Raw genomic sequence first — 20311 nt, 5'->3', positions numbered from 1 at the left:
ATTTTATCATTTGTTTGCTTAACGCTACAAATAGGGCAAAATAATCTGCTACAGATCTATCATCTGACCAAAATGGTTCTAAGTTTTCTAATGAGAAGTTCTAAATTAATGTCGAGGGAAAGAAAATGCAATTTTAAAAAGACTAACATTAAAGAATGCTTAATTTAGTAACATATTTTATAGAAAACAGATGAGCAGAGGATAATCCAATTTAACATTTTTTCTTCAATTTGCTTTTTACAGCAGAAAAGACGTTGATTTCTTTTTGAACATGATATGCCAAGTATCCTGAGCTTCCAGGAATGAAGTCATGTAGCTCACCAAGGAATTTCTTCATTGTATCAATAGAAACATAACCTACAGAGGGAAAATTGTATTTGAAGAGTCTGACTTTCTTTTTTTCAATCTTATTGATCCTTTGAGTTAGGATTAACGAAAAGTTGCACAGAAAAGAAAGGAAGATTTCAGTTTTTTAAAATTAATTTTTTTAAAGATTCCAGTTACAGCAGTGAAACTACTCAGATGGCTAATAGTCTGATGGAGGAGAAAGCAGGCAAATGACTATGTACACACCAGACATATACAGGATAAACTGGAGATAATCAACAAAGGGAAGGCCCTAGGATTAAGGGGAACCAGGAAAGGCTTCTTGTAGAAGATGAGACTTGAAGGAAGCCAAAGGACAGAGATTAAGCATGGGGGATAGCCAGGGATAGACAGGCCAGTGTGACAAGATGGATGAGTATATGGTAGTGTATGAGGTGTAAGAAAATTGGGGAGGTAGGAAAGGAGGAAAGAAACAAGCATTTATTAAGAGCCTACTATGTATGTGCCAGGCTCTGTGCTAAGTACTGTTCTACAGCTCATCTCATTGGAGCCTCACAACAACCCTGAGAGGTAGGTACTACTGTTTTATCCCCATTTTACAGTTGAGGAAACAGAGGCTGGCAAAGGCTAAGTGACCTGTCCAATGTCAAACAACTAGTCAGGACCGAGGCCACATCTGAACTCAGGCCTTCCTGACTCCAGGCCCAGCACTCTATCCATTTCAATACCTAGCTGCCAGGTAGGAAGGGGCTAGATTATAAATGGCTTTAAAAGCCAAAAGGGGAACTTTGTAATTGATCTGGAGATAATAGGAAGGAATTCTTTGAACAGATGGGAGCAGGGGGTCAGACAATTTATATAACAAGAACACTGTAGAGAAAAAGAAGTTTGAAAGACTTAAGAATGCTGATCAGTGCTCCAGGCCCTGATGATGAAGCAAGATACTCACCTCCCAACAGAGGGAAAATGGACTCAAGGTGCAGAATGAGATATACATTTTGGGACATGGCAAATGTATGGACTTGCTTGCTTGACCAGGCTTATTTGTCATAGGGATTGTGTTTTTACTCTGCTAACTATCATGCTATTTCTCTTCTGCCCTTTGTAGTTAAACTCCTCAGAAAGGCCAGTCTACAACAGATGCCTCTGCTCTCTCCTCTCACTCTCTTAACTCCTTACAATCCAGTTTCTGACATTATCATTCAACTGCTCTTCCCAAAGTCACTAATGATCTCTTAATTGCCAAATCCAATGGCCTCTTCTAACCGTCATTCTCCTTGACCTATATGCAGCCTTTGACACTGCTGATGACTCCTCTGATGCTCTCTCTAGGTTTTTGGGACACCGTTCTCTCCTGGTTTTCCTCCTACTTATTTGACCCCTCCTTCTCAGTCTCCTTCTCCCTGATCATGCCCTCTAACCATAGGTGTCCCTCAGGGTTCTGTCTTGGGCCCTCTTCTCTTCTCCCTCTAAACACTTCACTTGGTGATCTCACTAGCTCCCACGGATTTAATTACCATCTTTACGCTAATAATCCTCAAATCTACCTATCCCTCCCCCATCTCTCTCCTGACTTCCAGTCTCGCATCTCCAATTTCCTTTCAGACATCTCAAACTCCAATAGACATCTTAAACTCATTATGCAAAACAGAACTCTCCTTAACTCTCCCTTCCCTGTCTTTCCTATTACTGTAGAGAGCAACACCATCTTCCCAGTATCTCAGGCTCACAAGCTAGAAGTTATCCTGGATTCCCGTCTCTCATCCCCATATCCAAGCTGTTGCCAAGGCCTGACAATTTCACCTTTACCACATCTCTCTAATACAGCCCCTTCTCTCCTCTGACACTGCCACCCCTCTAGTGCAGGCCCTCATCACCTCATGCCTGGATTACGGCAATAGCCTTGGCAGGGGGCATCTGCCTACCTCAAATCTCTCCCCACACCAATCCATCCCCCATTCAACTACTAAAGTGATTTTCCTAAAATGCAGGTCTGATTACATCACACCTCTACTTAATAAACTCTGGTGGTTCCTGATCGCCTCCAAGATCAAATACAAAATTCTTTGTATGGCATTCAGAGCCCTTCATAACCGAGCCCCCTCCTACTTTTCCATTTTTTTTTATACCTTACTCCCCAGCACATACCCTTTAATCCAGTGACGCTGGCCTCCTGGTTGTTCCACAGACAAGACACATACCTCTGGGCATTTTCTCTGGAATGCCCTCCCTCCTCTGCTTTGACTGCTGAGCTCCCTGGCCTCCTTTAAGTCTCAACTAAATTACCACTTTGTACAGGAAACCTTCCCTAACCCCTCTTAATTTCAGTGTCTTCTCCTATTTATCCTTTCTATGGCTTGCTTTGTGTATATTTGTTTCATGTTTTCTCCTCCATTTGAATGTAAGCTCCTTGAGGGCAGGGACTTTTTTCTGTCCTTTTTTGAATCTCCAGAGCTTAGCACAGTGTCTCGGCACACAGTAGGTGCTAAATGTTTCCTGAATTGAAAATTGAATTATTTGAGGATGGGAGGCAGGAAGCAGTAGAGTTAGTGACAGTGTCAAAAAAAAAAAGTAAGAAAAGAAGGTTATTGAAGTATTCTTAAAATCACACAGAAGAGAAGAGAACAAAGTCCAGAAGGAAACAAAGACAACCACGACAGCTTTAAAAGTCAAATATTCAATCATTACATATGTTGTTATTTTAAACAGGCTTAATGTTATTGAAATTCATATATAAGTGTATTCCCATATATATACGATGTTTTTCTATTTTCTGGTTCCCTATACTGAACAAGAATCTTTGCTCAGGGGTCTGTCCCCCCATACCTATCTATAGCGAACTCACCTTTACCTCTCAGAATCCTGGTTCCATTCCTGGCTCGACTCAAGTGTCCCCTTCTACAGGAGGCCCTTCCTGGCCCCCCCAGGTACTAGAGTGCCCTTTCCCCCCTCATTCCTTTGTCTTTACCTCATATGGATTTTGTATTTCCTTGATGTGTAGGTGTCATTTCCCCCAAAAGAATGGAAGTGCCTTCAGGACAGGGCTTCTTTTTATGGTCATTGTATCCCTAATACATTGTAGACATCAGTAAACACTTGTTCTTTCACTGATTAATCAAAGAACCATAAGTTGCCATTGAGAATATTAAAAGTTACTAACAAATTGCTCTTTCCGGCCTCCTCCCCCACTCCCAAAAGTGAATTTTTGAAAAAACTGAATACAGAAATACAAATGTGGGGGGTGGAGTGAAGAATTATTTGTTAATGTAGAAATGCATAAAAACCAGAAACTTATTTTTCTGTCAAGACTCATCAGTAACAGTAATAATAACTAGCACGAAGTGAGTGCTTTAAGGTTTGTAAAGAGCCTTACAAATGTTACAAATCCCTACAAAGACCCTGGTACGTTGGTGCTATCATCCCCATTTTACAGATGAAGAAACTGAGGCACCAAGAGGTTGTGACTTGCTGAGGGTCACACTGTTAGTAAGTGTCTGAGGCTGGATTTGAACTCAGGTCTTTCTGACTCCAAATTCAACATTCTATTCACTCTACCACATAGATACCCCAACTATTTTCTAGAACTATATTTGACTTTTTTGTGTGTGTCAGAGGCAGTTATGGTGGTGTGTGGGGTAGGGTTGGGGAGCGGGTAATAGAGCAGCTCTTCTCTTTATCCAGCAATGAAGAATACAGTAGAGTGGCACTATTACATGTCCAAATCTTACTTCATGTCTTAATTGAATCATCAATATTAATGTCTTTCACTGATCTTTCTTTAGATGTAATTCATCACCTTTAAACATTCAGGAAGCCAAGATTCTTCTAAGCCAACTAATTTCTGAAAGCATTTAAAAAAAAATAAATACAGTAGCATGGAGGGGCATAAGGAGCATGCTAACTGCCATGACTAGAAAGAAGAGAACACTTTACATGACAATCACAACAATGAAATGTAAAACAATTCTGAAAGACTACAGAACTCTGATCAGTAAAGTGACCAATCATAATTTCGGAAGACTGAAGATGAAGCACGGCACCCGCTTTTTGGTACAAAGGTTCTAGAGTAGAGATGCAGAATGAGACATACATTCACAGATATGGACAATGTGTTGAATTGTTTTGCATGACTATACTTACTGTAATAAGAAATGGCTTCTATTTGGTGAGAGCGGGCGATTTGGTAGGTAGTGATAGAGATGCAAAAAAGGGAAAGAAAATAGCATCAACAAAATATTTTAAAAGTTCATAGAAGAAAAAAGTTCAGAAGGGAACACAAAACAATTTTGTCACTGTTAAATTCGGTGTTTTTTAGACTGTATAGAACAAACTCAGTGTCATAAACACTCCTCTTTTTTGTTCTTTGCATACTGTAATGTTCATGTTTGTAATAAAAAATTTAAAGCTGAAAAAAATTATTAATGCCCACACTTAACCCTATCTGCTCACTGTTTTTCCCTTTCCCAATGGTATGATCCCATTAGTTACTATTTGAAGTTGGCTTTGGGAGCTGCTGGCTTCCATTTCCCCCACAATTTGGGGGTCTTGAGAGGTTATGTGGATTAGTGGATAGAGAGCTAGAATAAGGAAGACCTGGGTTCAAGTTCTGTCTCTGACATATGGTGTCTCAGGCAATTCTCCAAGACTATAAGTTGCAAAACAATTGCAGACCTGCATAGATAGATAAAGAGAAGGAATTGTATTTCCTCACTGGAAGTTTCCTACACCAAAGAAATCACAGGTCTGGACCAACCCCCCCACCCCCAACTATTACTTCCTGTTATTAGTCAACTAATACTACTAAATGTCAACTAAGTATAACATCTGAGTGTGAATTATGCTCCCTTGACATTTATTCCATGAATGACAGATAATGGGCTAGATTTGTCAAGCTACTGAAATATTATATTTTCATCCTACAACTTAATCACTTATATCTTCTCTACAAAAATCTATTTAAACTTTCTTTTTTTTTTCTTTACCTGTTACCATGTTATTCACTGGATAATTCTGAAGAGGATAATATAGTTGTTTTCCTGTAACTGGAGTCCTTGAGAAACGCTTTTTGGTGCTGGAAAATGAAATATACAGGGCAAAGTCCCATATGTTACAATCTATATTTCTTTTTCTGGTTTCTATTTCAGATTTAAAAAAACAACCTAGAACACTTTATTTAAATTTAGCACATGGTAGCTTCAATGGCTCATTGTTCTGAACTCAGGTCTTACTGGGTAAAACTATATTAAGTGGTGTCTTACTTTTATATGTATTATCTTTTGTGATCCTTCGCAATCATGCTTACAAAGTTAAGAATTAAAGGGAGTACATTTTTGGTTCACTTGAGCCACTAGCTCCATACTTTTAAAAGTATACTTGAGGGGCAGCTAGGTGGTGGCAGTGAGTAGAGCACCGGCCCTGGAGTCAGGAGGACCTGAGCTCAAATCCGGCCTCAGACACTTGACATATGTACTAGCTGTGTGACCTTGGGCAAGTCACTTAACCCCAACTGCCCTGCTGAAACAAAACCAAAAAAAGTATATTTGAAACAAGTTAGTTCATTTTTTCATGCAATTTTGTACAACGGATTAATGGCAAATATTCCAAAAAGGAGGCAGAGACAGTAGATATAGTTTTAAAATTGTTGCATATTTTATAATAAAAATACAAAACGGCAAACTCTTATTATTCAGCATTTTATTAATGAGAACTTTATTAAGTAGCATCTCCATGCATCATTTACTTTAGTGATATAATATCCTTAATAACCTCAAGATTCTGAAGAAGATTTTGAAATGTCTTCTGAAATATTAAACAAACTAAAATTATGGTGAGTGTGGTTTTGGTCTTATATCTGAATTCTAATACTTTCAAAAGTTAAGTAAGATACAAGTGCTTATTCTTTATTAACAAAAACACACTCTCTACTTATTCCAGATAAAAGAATTTACTCTACTTAGAACAAGAAAGTCCTTCCTTTGGTGAGTTTCTCTTTACTGGAGGTTTTGAAAACCAACTCAAGATTCCATGAATCTGACCACAGTAACACAAATATAAAAATTTAATTAAAGAGGTAGTCTTTCCATGATGAAAAATGCTATCCATCTCCAGAGAGAGAACTGATGAACTCTGAGTACAGACTGAAGCATACTTTTAAAATTTTCTTCATTTTTCTTGTTCGTGTGTGTACGTGTACATGTGTGTGTGTGTGTGTGTGTGTGTGTGTGTGTGTTTCTTTTGCAACGTGGCCAATATGGAAATATTCTTCATGACTTCACACGTTTGATTCACTATCACACTGCTTGTTTTCTCAAGGGGTGGGGGAGGAACAGGAGGAAGGAAGAGAATTTGGAACTCGAATTTTAAAAAATAAATGTTAAATTTTTTTCATGCAATTGGAAAATAATGAAACAAAAACATTAAAATTTTAAAAAGAAAAAAGACTAACTTTCTTGAAATGAATTATTAAAAAACGTTAAATGTCTAAAAATAAAATTCATTTAAACTCCTCCAGGAATGAAAAACATTGCTCATAGAAAATGAGAAACCACAGATATTTATATGCTTCCCAAGAACTAAAACAAAAGCTCTGCAAAATTAAGTTCAGAATTTGGGAAGGGTGTGTCCTAAAAACACAATTCAGCTAATTCAGGCAAAATAAATTCCCCTTCTGCCACAACAATAAAAGTTAGAATTGCTAATTCACAAATCATTTTCTCTTCTTCAGCTCTTGTGACCTTAGGCTTTTTGAAGGCTCACTACAACCTAGATTTTATTTGTGCTACCAGTGCTCCCTCTGGTGGTTCTACATGGAAAGCTCTATGTAGAGACCTAAAGGAATTTTAGGAAAAGACAAGAACTAAGGCAGGGTCTCTGTTCCCTTTCTTATCTGAGCTACTGCTCTTTTACCTAAACATTCCTCTTAAGGTCCTAAGAGTCCTTAAAGTCCTATTTTCTCTTCTGAGAATATTTTAATATTAATATTTTTTCTCTACTCTCTACTTTTCTGCCTACCAGAATCATTCCAGTCTCTCTCCTACTGACTTTTCCCAAACAGGCTTCAACACCGAGAGACCTCTTTAAAGTTAGTCAAAAGGGAAATCAGCCTTAATGATCCCCATAAGCAAGAGAATAGTGGTTCAGGGCTGGGCTATGAGTAAGATGGTATTTTGGTAGTGCCTAGGCTTCAAAATACAGCAGCTCCATTTAAAAGCAAACAAAAATCTAGTTTATTTCCAAATTCTCATTCTATTTTTAACTGACAATTCTATGCTATAAACTTGTATTCTAATGAAACTTTACAGTTCCCTAATACAGAATGCTTGCTGAATAAATGAATCAATGAAGGAATACAGAAAATTGTGGGACTGGTAACAGAAATTAAATTTTACAGTAGTATTACTGATCTTTCAGTAATTCGCCTAGACATTAGAAAAACAAAATATTATAGTTTTTCTTCCTTTATTTGCCACTCTAATCCCTATAAATTCAAGGATTAAAAGTGGGATCACTGATTTGTATTTTTTTTTATTTTCCCAATAACAAGTAGTGATAAACATAATACCTTACGGATAGCTCTTTTTCAGGCCGTGTCAATAATTCGGTATTTTCCCTGAGCTTCTTCTGTATTTCACTTGGCTTTACCTCATCAGGCTGTGGAGAGGCAAATAAATTGTGTAAAAAGAAAGTTCACAGATGACTTAACTACTACAATTTCTTAAACAAAAGTAAAATGATTTAAACAAAAAAAAATTTTAACACTCCTGACCCATTTGGCAGGCTGATAAATTCCACAAAGGTTATAAGCCAGGGAAGTGAATCAAACTGAAATATGAGAAATGAAAATCTTAAACTTTTTTAAAGTTCCAAATGGAGCATTTAGCTTTAAAGTAACTGAATATGGACTAAGTATCATTCAAAGGATGGATACTACAACTATTTTTATTACTGGTATCCTCACATAATATATTGAATTGGATTCCAAAACCTACAGAATTTTTCCCTGTTACAGGCAACAACTTTAATGCCCCAATGCTTATTTTATTAAAATATTTTGATCTGACAGCCCCTTGAGGAGAGGACTACTATCAGTTGAATAAGCTATTAACTTTGAAACAGTCTGTATAATCATAGGGACTCAGCATTGAAAGGTATCTCAGAAGTCATCCAGTTCAAACCTTACTTGATTAAGAATCCCCTCAATAATATCCCCCCAATGGTCACCTAGCTTCTGCCTGAAGATTTCTAGTGATGGAGTACCTTCTACATCCTGAAGCAATACATCACACTTTAGAATTCTTTAAATCATTCTTCCCATGCATCATGCCTAAATCTGCTTCTCTATAGCCCACTGTGCCTAATTCTGCCTTTTGGGGCAAAACAAAGCAGGTCTAGGGGCAGCTAGGTGGTGCAGTGAATAGAGCACCGGCCCTGGAGTCAGGCGTACCTGAGTTCAAATCTGGCCTCAGACATTTGACACACTTACTAGCTGTGTGACCTTGGGCAAGTCACTTAACCCCAATTGCCCTGCCTATCCCCCTGCAAAAACAAAACAAAACAGCAAGTCTGATTAGAAAACCTTCAAGTACATTAAGGCAGCTATCAAGGTTCCTCACCCACCTATTATCAAGTAAGTATTTCAAGGGAGCCTCAGAAGACATGGTTTTGATCCCTTCACCATCTGGAGAAACTTAAACTTTTCTCTCCTAAAATGTGCCTTCCTCTCCCATCTCTTTGAAGAGGTGAGGACACTAGGGGTGTGGAACATTGCATGTATGCTAAGACTTTTTCAATATGTCAGTTTCACTATTTTCCCAACTTTTTAATTTTTTTGTTATAAATAATTTTTCTCTGGAAAAGGGAGAGGGATGGGTACACTGGGAAATGCAGATAACGTAAAACTGAAAGATATCAACAAAAACTTATTTAAAAAAAGAGAAAACAAATAGAAGCATATAAGTATCTGTGGTTCCTATTTTCTGTGAGCAACGTTTTTCATTCCTGGATGAGTTTAAATGAATCTTATTTTTAGAGATTTAAGATTTCTTAATAATACATTTCAAGAAGGCTTATCTTTTTTTCTTTTTAAAACAGAACTAAACATAACACTCCAGACGTGGTCTGACCAGGGCAGAGTACAACAGGACCATCACCTCCCTTGTTCTGGATACTATTCTTCTCTTAATGAAGTCTAAAACAGAATTAATTTTTTTTGGTTACCATGTTGGTTAGTTACCGCTGTTGACTCATGTGGGGCTTGGTGTCCACTAAGACTGTCAGGTCTTTCACACAAAGACTGTTTTTAGCAATATCTCAACCCCTCCACTCCCCAAACCCTGAACTTGGGCAATTGATTTTTTTTTAACCCACTTATAGGATATTGCATTTAACTCTTAAATTCCGCCATAGTAGACTCAGCTTACTCTTTTCAAACTGTTTTTATTATTTTATTTTTGGATCTTCATTTTGTTCTTTAATGTGTTAACTATCCCTCTCAGCTTTGTGTCATCCACAAATGTGAACAGCTTATCTATCTATGCCTTCATTCAGGTCACTGATTATGGTCATTCACTATAGTCCAAAACAGGTACAACCTACTAATTTCCTAATTATTGTCCTAATTATTTCCTAATTCTGTTTTTGGTTTTGTTATTTATCATGTCACCTTGGACAAATAACTACCTTTTTGGACTTCTGTTTCCTTTCATATAAAACTAGTGAGTTAGACAACATGATGGCTAAGATGCCTTTTTGCTCAATAATTCTATACACATAAGTCGGTTGTCAAACAACTACAGATCCCAGCAAATACAGACTCAAACTTCCATTACTAATCAAAGTTTGAACACTTCAGGGCATAGTTTGATGGACTCTCTCCTTCTATCATATAAAAAAATAAGAGGGCAATTTGAAATTATTCAAGAAAAATTACTACACTCTTCATCATCTTTGATGTGTCGAAAGAAACATCCTATAGTACCAAAATATTCACGGTAGCACTTTCTGTAGCAGCAAATAACTAGAAACAAAACAATTGCCCATCAATTGAAGAAAGGCTGAAAAAGGGTGGTATATGAATGTAATGGAATATTGTTGTGGCCCAAGAAACTATAACTAAGAGAGAATTCAGAGGAACATGAGAAGTTTTGTGTGAACTGATGCAGAGCAAAGAAAACAAAAACAGGAAAACAGTATACATGATGGTTACAATAATGTAAATGAAAACAAGATTAGGAGACAAGAATTAAGTTAAATATAATGACTAATCCTGGCTCCACAGGACAAATAACGTAACATACTTTCCTCTTTAGATAGAGAAGTGGTGGGCTATGGTCATGCAATGCTACATACACAGTTGCTTCATAGAATCACAAACTTTCAATATTGGAAAGGGTTCTAATTCACTTCTGTATGAGAATGCCTGCTTAACATCCCAGAAAAATGATCACCCAGCCTTTAATGGAAAACTTCAAATGAGGGGGAACCCACCACTACCTCTGCAGGCAATCCATTCCACTCTATTTATTAGAAAGTGTTTCCTTCAAGCCTAAATACCTCTTTGAACCTCCTACCCATCACTCCTAGTTTCTCCCTCTGGGGCCAAGCAGAACAAATCTAGCCTATTTTCCACACGACAACACTTCAAATATTTGACAGCTGTCATGTCTCCTCTATGACTTTTCTATTTCAGCTCAAACAAACCCCACCCTTTCCTCCTATGGCAGGATCTTGAGGCATCATCACTATCCTTACTACTCTCCTCTAGATGTGCTGCAGTTTACCAATGTCCTTCCTAAAAAGCAAATTGAACATGTAATCTAAACATAATCTGACCAGAGCTAAGCACACACAGCAGGGCTGTCACCTCCCTAGTCCTGAACATTCTTATTTCAATTAACAAAGCCCCAAATTACATCAGCTTTTTGGCTATTATCTCATAGTGCTGACTCACGTTGAGCCTGCAATCTATAAGAATTTCCAAATCTTTTTCAGATGAATTATTGTCAAGCCATGTCATCTACATCTTATGAAGCTGATTTTTTTGAACACAAGTATAAAACTTAATATTTATCTTCATTAAAATTCAACAGTTTATTTGGGGGTGTCTGGTTTTTTTAATTACACAATTAAGGAGGGGCATAATGGGAGAACCAAATTATCTTTTAAAAACAAAAAAAGGATATTTCTGATATGATGTTCCATATTAATTTCAATATAGTTTATTGTTGTGCATTGACTGGTGTTGCTCTGGCACTGCCAGAAAGGAATGCTGAAAATATACTACATTATCTTATTACCAAAAAATACCATTTTAATGCACTGACTTTAATGGGGTAGGACTGCAATGTTATTGAGAATGGATGGGGAGTACTTATTGAAAAAAATGTTAAGAGCACAGAATTTAAATTGGACCTCATTTGTATTTTCAAATCACCGCAATGCTAAGATACATATGCTGTGTAATAATTTAAAAAAAGACTTAAGCCTGCCAAAATCTTTTTGTGTCCTCTCTTATTCAGAACATTAGCTCTCCCACTCAGTTTTGTAAACCTGCAAATCTGATAAGCACATCATCTTATATCTTATTCAAGTCCCTGGTAAGAATTTACAGCATTAAGAATCAGGCACAGGGGCAGCTAGGTGGCGCAGGGCAGCTAGGTGGCGCAGGGCAGCTAGGTGGCACAGTGAACAGAGCACCGGCCCTGGAGTCTGGAGGACCTGAGTTCAAATTCGGCCTCAGACACTTGACACACTTACTAGCTGTGTGACCTTGGGCAAGTCACTTAACTCCAACTGCCCTGCTTTCTCCCCTCAAAAAAAAAAAAGTAAAAAAAAAAACCAAGAACCAGGCACAGATCCATGGGGCACTCAACTTGAGGCTTCTTTTCAATCTGACATTGAACAATTAATGTTTACTCTTTGGGTCCAGTCATTCAACCCAATTTGAACCCATCTATCATCTAAAACATATCTCTCCAATTTTTCCAAAAGAATAGCATTAAAGACTTTTTCAAATATATTGCTAAAATCTAGGCAAATTACATCTATAGAATCCTCTGGATCTGCCAGCCTAACTGAAAAAGGAAGTAAAATTAGTTTTTTTATATCTGGTTCATAATGAATCCATGTTGGCTCTCTGTGATCATAACTTCCTTGTCTAGATATTCACTAATCATCCCTTTGTTAATAATTCCTAGAAATTTGCTTGGAATCAAGGGCAAGCTGTGCCAATTGGTTTTGCTTAAAGGAGGGTTCAATTGGAACAGGGTTGAATTAGCAAGTGACTAACATTAGAAAGAATGTAAGTATCAGTAAAACATTTTTAAAAATTCTAATTTAATTTTTCTAAATGCAAAGGCAACAATTTCTTCAGAGTCTTTATTTTTTTTTAAATAACACAAATAAATAAAACTACGTAAGCATTACCAAATGAAAAACAATGGGGTGGGGGGGCAGGAAATGCCAAAAAAAATAAAAAGAGAAGTGCAAAAAATGTAAAATTATCCCAATATAATCAGAAGTGTTAAGTCAGTTTGAAGCTGGTAGAAAATTTAGCTAATTTTCACTTTTTGCACAGAAAAAAAACCATCCATCCACTAGGTACAATTTACAAGGAAGAGTTACAAAGATTATATTAGCAGAGTTACTGGGATGATATAGGCATTCTTTACTTAATGGAATAAATGTGATCATATTCTAGATTCTCTTATGTAAATTTTACATTTATACAAATCTACATAATTACCATAACAGAGCAGCTGATTAATTATGCAATAATAATTATGCAATAATAAGCACTTTTAATTTCATTTAGCCCACTGATGGCAACAGCTTGCATATTTAATCGTCATCTTGTTTTGTTTTGCTGAAATACTTCTTTCTTTCTTTCTTTTTTAATCTTTATTATAAGGAATGTATCTCTGGACAGGGGAACGTGGATGAATATGCTTTGAAAATGAAAGTTATATAAAAACAATCTAGGCAGCTAAGTGACCCAGTAGATGTAGCTCTGGGCCTGGAGTCAGGAAGGCCTGAGTTAGTTACCAGCCATGTGACTGAGCAAGTTATTTAACCTCTGTTTTCCTCAGTTTCCTACCTCCCAGGGCTGTGAGGCTCAAATAAGGTATTTATAAAGAACTTAGCACAATGCTTGGGGCAGAGTAGGTACTGTAGAAACACTAGCTGCTTATTACTATTATTACTGCCATCATCACCACCATCATCAAGATATTAATAATAATAATAATAAGTGAAATATGCCAATAATATTGGTTTTTCAAATAAATAAATATATCACTACATTACTCTCTTCCCAAAATGTAGAAAGGTGCACATTTAAATCAAAGTAACATTCATTTACTCTTACCTTCTCCGTCACTACATGACTGTTCTGCTCCCAAATAAAACTACCAATTTTTTTTCTTATTTCTGTAATACAGAAAAATAAAAGCTCTTCAGAAAAAAACACATTTTAAATTTGACATTACAGCATTTTCTAGAACTGTGCCTTAAACTTCCAATTTATACAATTTGCAGGGTAATTCTATTAAATGCATATTTGCATATGTAGGATCATCAGAATTATAAACATTTAAATTTTATATTTGCTTCTAATGATTGCTCATACTCCCAGACTGTATGAAGATTTGGGGGATAAGTCCTGGGATTACTTTAATTCTCATTAAATGTTTGAGTAAAAAACATGGTTGTTATTATGCTATTTTAATGCAATTGTGACTAAGAACCATGAATGACACAACAGAGTTTTCTTTTACAGTTTTGAGATAGTCTGATCAGATCAGGTAGAGAAGTAGAGGGGAAACAAGTAGACAGAAATTGCAAGAGTGAATTATTACTCCTCAGATATAACACTAAAAGAACTCTTTAAATCTACATATGTGTCTTTATCTACTCTACTCTTGACAAGTGCTTGGAGTTTGCTTGCTCTAAATTTGTTAAGAGTACCAGCTCCTTTTTTTTTTATCACTGCTAAGTATAAAATAATACAGTCTCTTGTGTTCAAGTGTTCTAGAAGAGCTGGCCAGCAGCTCCTGGTTGGATTTCATATATGCCGTGGAACATCCAAGTCAGGACAAAAGGGACCTGGGCATCGCTATGTCATTGACAGGCACAGATCCGCAACATATACTTTGTCTTTTTATAATAAATTATAACTAGTTAAGTTTCCTCTGATCATTGGCTTCCTCAAATCCATTATTCAATTGGTATAAGTTTTTAAAAGCAGTAGTAACTGATTACACACACATACACACATAATGTATATATGTACATATATATATATTAGAAAAGAAAGTGTTAAACTTTACTCAAGAAATGGACTCTCTGAACACAAGAATAGAGCAAATAAAAATCAATCATTCTGTGAGAAAGCAAGAAATAGCAGAATAAAACAATTGAAAAAATAGAAGAAAATGTGAGATATCAGATATCAACAACAAATGACCTGGAAAACAGGTCAAGAAGATTTAATTTAAGAATCACGAGATTCCTTGTAAATATGATTTTTTTTAAAGCTTGGACATTCTATTTCAAGACTTGCATGAACTGATGCAAAGTGAAATGAGCAGAACCAGGAGAATACCTTACATAGTAACAGCAATGATGTATGATGATTAACTGTGAATGACTTAGCTATTCTTAGTAATACAATGATCAAAGACAATTCCAAAGGACTTACGATGAAAAAAAAATGCTGTCCACCTCTAGAGAAGAACTGATAGAGTCTGAATGCAGGTTGAAGCATACTTTGTTTTTTACTTTGTTATTCTTGGGGCTTTTTGGTTTGCATTTTTTTGCAACATGGCTAATATGGAAATGCAGAACATTTCCATGCATGACCATGCATGACTGTATATATATATATAAAATCTATATCAAATTGCTTGCCTTCTCAAGTTGGGGTGCAGGGAGGAAAAGAAAAGAATAAGGAACTCAAAAGGTTTTAAAAATTAATGTGAAAATGTTTGTTTACATGTAATAGAGAAAAAATAAAATTAGAATTAAATATAAAGTTAAAAAAATAAACAGTATCATGAATGCCTTGCATATAAGGAAGAACTTTCTTGCAATAAGATAGGAAAATAAAATTTAGTGAAGAAAGATCTCAAACTAGGAGAAAACAGTGAGATTTAGAAAAGCTGTGATTTAGAACACATTAGTAGTTAAGAAATTGGTTTGGGGTGAGTAATGGAACTTGTTGGAATGTTTCAATACCTTTATATACTTTTTACTTTTCCTAACCTTTTTGTAGGCAGGCAGGTGGAAGGACATAGTGACCCAAAGGCACTGTGATTTTCATTTCAGCATTGGCTATTGCTGAGAGATAATAAGCATGAAATACTGTAGCATTATCTTCCATGTAATCAAAGCTTTGATATATTCTAGGAGAAAAAAGGAAATATTTTCATTTGCAAAATGAACATTAAAACACTCAATACCTTAGTCAAATTGAGAACAGATTTGGTCAATAGAAGAGAAAGGTGAAATGATCTATTTAAACTCAAACTTCAAATCTTGAATAGGTAGAGGGTAAATTTTAGGGGAAGGGGAAAGAAGCTACTGAGTCCACATAGAGAATTTAATCAGCTCCAATAAACATGAGCCTATTCAACATTTAGTATGGTTTTTTTCCCCCACAGATGAAAAAAGGCCTAGATGGCTTGCTATACTCACAAGCTTTGTAACTTAGGCAGCTTGCAATTTTAAAGCCTGAGGTGACAGCAAATTTTCATATCTGCCCAGGATCTGACCCTTCCTAAATTTATTCTCTGTCTGTATTACTGTTTTCTCAGGCCATCAGGCCTGCTCTGGCCTCACTCTCTGCCCCCACCCCCCTTCTAAATATCAACCCTTTACATAACCAATTCAATCTTACACTGCCTTTGACCCTCGAATCCTACACAGGGTCACAGAGCTAAAGCTAGAAGGGACCTCAGAACCCATTTAGCCTGGATTCCTAATTTTACAGAAGAGGCAACTGAAGCCCAGAAGGTTAAGCGACTTACCCAAAATTATCAGAGGCTATAAGCTGTTACTTCTCATCCCTTTACAAATCTTGGATTATTTTTATCACCTGCCTTCTTTAGTTTGGCTCACTGCTTCTGGTTCAGAGTCCCTCATAACCTAGCCCCTTCCTACATTTACAATCTTCTTATACTTTACTCCCATACACGTACTCTTGAATCCAGTAACACTGGCCTCCTGGCTGTTCCATGAACGAGACACTCTAACATGACACACTCCTGGGGCATTTTCTCTGGTTTTCTCTATGTCTGGAATGCTCTCCCTCCTCCACTCTGACTACTGACCTCCCTGGATTCCTTTAAGTCTCAACTAAAATCCCACCTTCTACATGAAGACTTTTCCAGCCCTTCTTAATTCTAGTGCCTTCTCTGTCTTAATTATTTTCTATTTATCCTGTATATAGCTTATTTGTACATATTTGTTTGTTGTCTCACCCATTAGATTGTGAGCTACTTGAGGGCAGGGACTGTCTCTTGCCTCTTTTTTTATTCCCAGCTCTTAGCATAATATTCGGCACACAGTAGGTGTTCAATAAATATCTGTTAGTTGATTGCTCATATGCTGCTGAGGACCACTGAAGGAACTCACAACTGTGCCAACTGGGTCCACTACAAATTTATGTTCTCCAGTCAGGAGGAGGCCTCCACCCTTCGTGCCTTTTCCTTAATCGATTCAACCATATTCCCCTCAGTGGCTGTTCCAAACCTTCTGTTTTCAAGCCATGTCCACCACCTCAATATTCCTCCCACTTACTGAGAACCTTGCCTTACTCTAAAAAACTGAGGCTCCCTCTCCTCCCCAATTACACATTTAAATCATCTCATCATCATTCCACATCCTCTCTTCCTTTGCTGTTTTGGAGGATAAGATGGCTCTTCTCCTTGACAAGGCTGACCCCTCTAAATGTGTACTTTACCTCTCCTTGTCTCCCTCAGTAGATGGCCACACCCTACCTGGGTAATTTTCTTCCTGGATTTTTATGGTTCTCCTCCCACTTGTCTAACAGAAGCTTTTCAGTCCCCTTTTCAAGATCATCATCCATGTTTCTCCCCCAGCTCTCTGTCCTGGGCCCTTTCATCTTTTTTCCTTAGAATCCCTCTCAATGATGGCATCCGTTTTCATGAATTCAACTCTTATCTCTAAACAAAGGACTGCCAGATCAATTTTAATTTCTGAATGTCCACTAGATGTCCTCTCTGCAACAGCAAGTCTTACCTGAAACAGACCATATCTTCTTTTCCCTTATTATCCTTAAACTCAGCCTTCCCTCTTTCTGTTAAAAACCCCAGTATTCTTTCAGCGATCCAAGTTCATAACCATATCCAATACAATGCCAGGTCCTGTCAATTCAACTTTCTCAATAACTCTCACAACCAGTCCCTCATCTTTATTCACACTACAGCCACCCCAATCTAGACCCTAATCACTTCTCACCTGGCCTAATGGGTCTCCTCCCATACAGATGCACCCCTCTCCACTCTAGCTTTGATTTAGTGCAGGTCCCACCAGGTCCTTCCTAGATTCAGAGACTTCCAACTGCCTCCAGCATAAAGTGAAAACTCCCTTGTTCTCTGGCTCCAGGCTAGCCTTCCGGGTGGACGAAGCTCTACTCTCTAAACTCCAGCTAATTAGCTTAAGTGATGTTCTCCATCCTTCCCAACCTTTCTCAACTACATACTTGGGTGTCCCTAGCTTTCTTCAGGACTGAGAGCAGACCACTTCCTTCAACAGTCACTTCTTGATTTCCTCCAGTTGTTACGACTCTTCCTTCTCCCCATAACTGTGTATTTATTTTTGTTTATACCCCATGTTCATTTATGGGTGAACATGTCGCATCCTCCCGTAGAGTGTAAATGATGGGGTGGTGGGAGCCAGACCCCCAAACGCCCTAAGATCATGTCTCTGGAAGCTTCCCAATCTCTCAACAGGTCCCTGTCCTATGAGAAAATTTTCCCTTGTTGCAGAAACACATTCTCTTGTCAGGGTAGACACAGGGGTGCCTTGCCCAAGGATTTTTGTCCCCGGCTGGCCCAAGGACTCTATTGGCACTAGACCCCCGAGGGCCATGCTTCTGGCAACTAAATAAAAAACGACAGTTTTTTGACACCTGGACCCCTTGCATGACCTAATTACTCCTCTCTCTGCCCCTTTTCCATATAAGTTTTAGATTCACCCCCCCCCATTAAGTTCCAAGTTCCCCAAAGAAACTTCTCCCGCTATTTATTGGCATTACAGTGAACTGCCACTTGACTGAAGGATGGGCTTGAGTGGGTGAACGCGTTCCAGGCAGCTCTGCTTTGGCATTCTCGGGGTACCAGCACCCCTAACCTCTTCATAAGTTCCCTGACAGCAGGAGCTCTCACTTTTGCATCTGGGTCCTCAGACCCTAAGATGATTCATACGAGTGGCATGTGAATGACATGGGAATGACACACGAGCAACATGTGAACGATACATGCGCAACATGGGATGACATATTAGCGAAATGTGAACAGGCAAATGACACGTTAGTGACATGTGAATGGTGTGGAGCGATACACAAGTGTCACGTGAACTGCATGTGCATGATGTGAAGTGCCGTACGAGTGACATACAAGTGACACGTGAACGCCATGCGGGAGACACAGGAATGACACATGAACGACGTGTAAGCGCCATGGGGATGACATACAAGTGACATGCGAATGGCATATGAATGGCACTCATTGATGAAATGCCAGCCATGGTCTGCCACATGGTCTGTACACTGCACGGCCTTGGGCCTCGGCTGCCTCATCCCTAAGGCCAGGAGCACGAGGCTGCATGAGCGGAAGTGAGAGCGCAAGGAGCCACGTGGCGAGCAGCCAATGCGCAAGGATACCTCAGAGTGTCCGGGTGCGAGGCGTCACAGCTGAACAGAAAGTCCGCCTCTCGAACGCTGCAGATCACTCCGCCTTGGGCCACTGTGGAGGAAGGGGTCCCAATGTGAGCGGGGGACGCCCAAGGCTGCAGTGCCCTTACCGTCCCTCCCTGACACCCAGCACCGCCCCACCCCCGAGGGGGTGGGACGGTAGGCCTGGAGAGAGCCCCATGGCCGCGCACCCCCCTACCCCAGAACTCCTGCAGGTCCTGGCCCACGCTTCGGCAGAACCACGCCCGCTGACCCCTGAACATGTCGCCCGTCGCAGCCATCGCCTTTCCCCAGGCCCTGCGCGCACGCGCCTGAACAGCACACCCCGCCCCCCGCCCCCCCAAGCTCGCTGATTGGTCCCTGCCAGGCGGTGGGCGGGAGGGACGCGGACCTCCACCACGAGGTCCCGGCCCCCGGCTTTGGTTAACTTCCACGTGACTAGTAAGACGTCTCATCAGATTTCTTTAAAGGAACCTATCGCCCGAACCTTGGCATTGCCTAGACCCCCGTCCTAGGGGGACCGATGAAGAAACTGAGGCCTCGAACCCTGGTCTTCTTAACCCAAACCTGAGACTGGGTAGAGGTGCTAGGCCCCCTCAGGTCCTCAAGTTTTCAGTCAATTTGGGAGGCCACAAACACGAAGGGAGCCAGTGGAGATCGATGACCTTAAACTCAGTGGACAGGTCGTAGAAGTCCACTAGGATTCACAATACTGCAGCAAGCCAGTAGGTTGCTCTGTCCGGCCCTTTCGGTTATTCCAGCATGCGTTAAGGTTGTTTACCCGCTCTTCATCTACTTTAAATCTTACTGTGTATCAATCCCATTTGTGTATTCAATCAGCCAACAAGCATCCACTGTCTGTGTGCCAGCCACTTAAGGTGTGCTGAATTCGTGGAGGGTTTGGGACTTGAGATGCTGCTTGGAAAGAAAAGCAGAAGGTGTGTGTGTTTTAATTAGCCTGGTGATCAGGATTGAGGTTCCTGGCTTGATTGGAGCCAAGGATTGTCGTTGGGTAATAACGGTTCGCATTCCTATAGCCAGCCTTGACCGTAT

General features: G+C 38.9%; 1 protein-coding gene across 1 annotated transcript; it reads right to left on the bottom strand.

Annotated features, from left to right (window-relative positions):
• Positions 1–211: 211 nt before the first annotated feature.
• TERB2 (telomere repeat binding bouquet formation protein 2) lies at positions 212–19521 on the bottom strand. Its single transcript, XM_036734279.1, has 7 exons — positions 19458–19521; positions 19229–19310; positions 15586–15725; positions 13691–13752; positions 7889–7977; positions 5310–5398; positions 212–357 (listed from the first exon to the last, which is right to left on the bottom strand). The coding sequence occupies exons 1-7, from the start codon at positions 19519–19521 to the stop codon at positions 212–214; spliced, it is 672 nt and encodes a 223-aa protein (XP_036590174.1).
• Positions 19522–20311: the final 790 nt, after the last annotated feature.

This window comes from Trichosurus vulpecula, chromosome 8 (assembly GCF_011100635.1).
Source record: "Trichosurus vulpecula isolate mTriVul1 chromosome 8, mTriVul1.pri, whole genome shotgun sequence".
In the NCBI taxonomy this organism is placed as follows: domain Eukaryota; kingdom Metazoa; phylum Chordata; class Mammalia; order Diprotodontia; family Phalangeridae; genus Trichosurus; species Trichosurus vulpecula.
Note: the sequence above shows the minus strand (reverse complement) of the source record. Positions and strands in the feature narration are given on the sequence as shown.

Bases quoted from the DNA above. Each gene is read 5' to 3' on its own strand.
- TERB2 (XM_036734279.1), bottom strand. From the start codon at position 19,521: ATGTTCAGGGGTCAGCGGGCGTGGTTCTGCCGAAGCGTGGGCCAGGAC. The intron at 19,311-19,457 runs GTAGGGGGGTGC...CTTCCTCCACAG, and splicing joins GGACCTGCAGGAGTTCTGGG to TGGCCCAAGGCGGAGTGATC. The intron at 5,399-7,888 runs GTATTATGTTTA...TTCATTTTCCAG, and splicing joins GAAAAAGAGCTATCCGTAAG to CACCAAAAAGCGTTTCTCAA.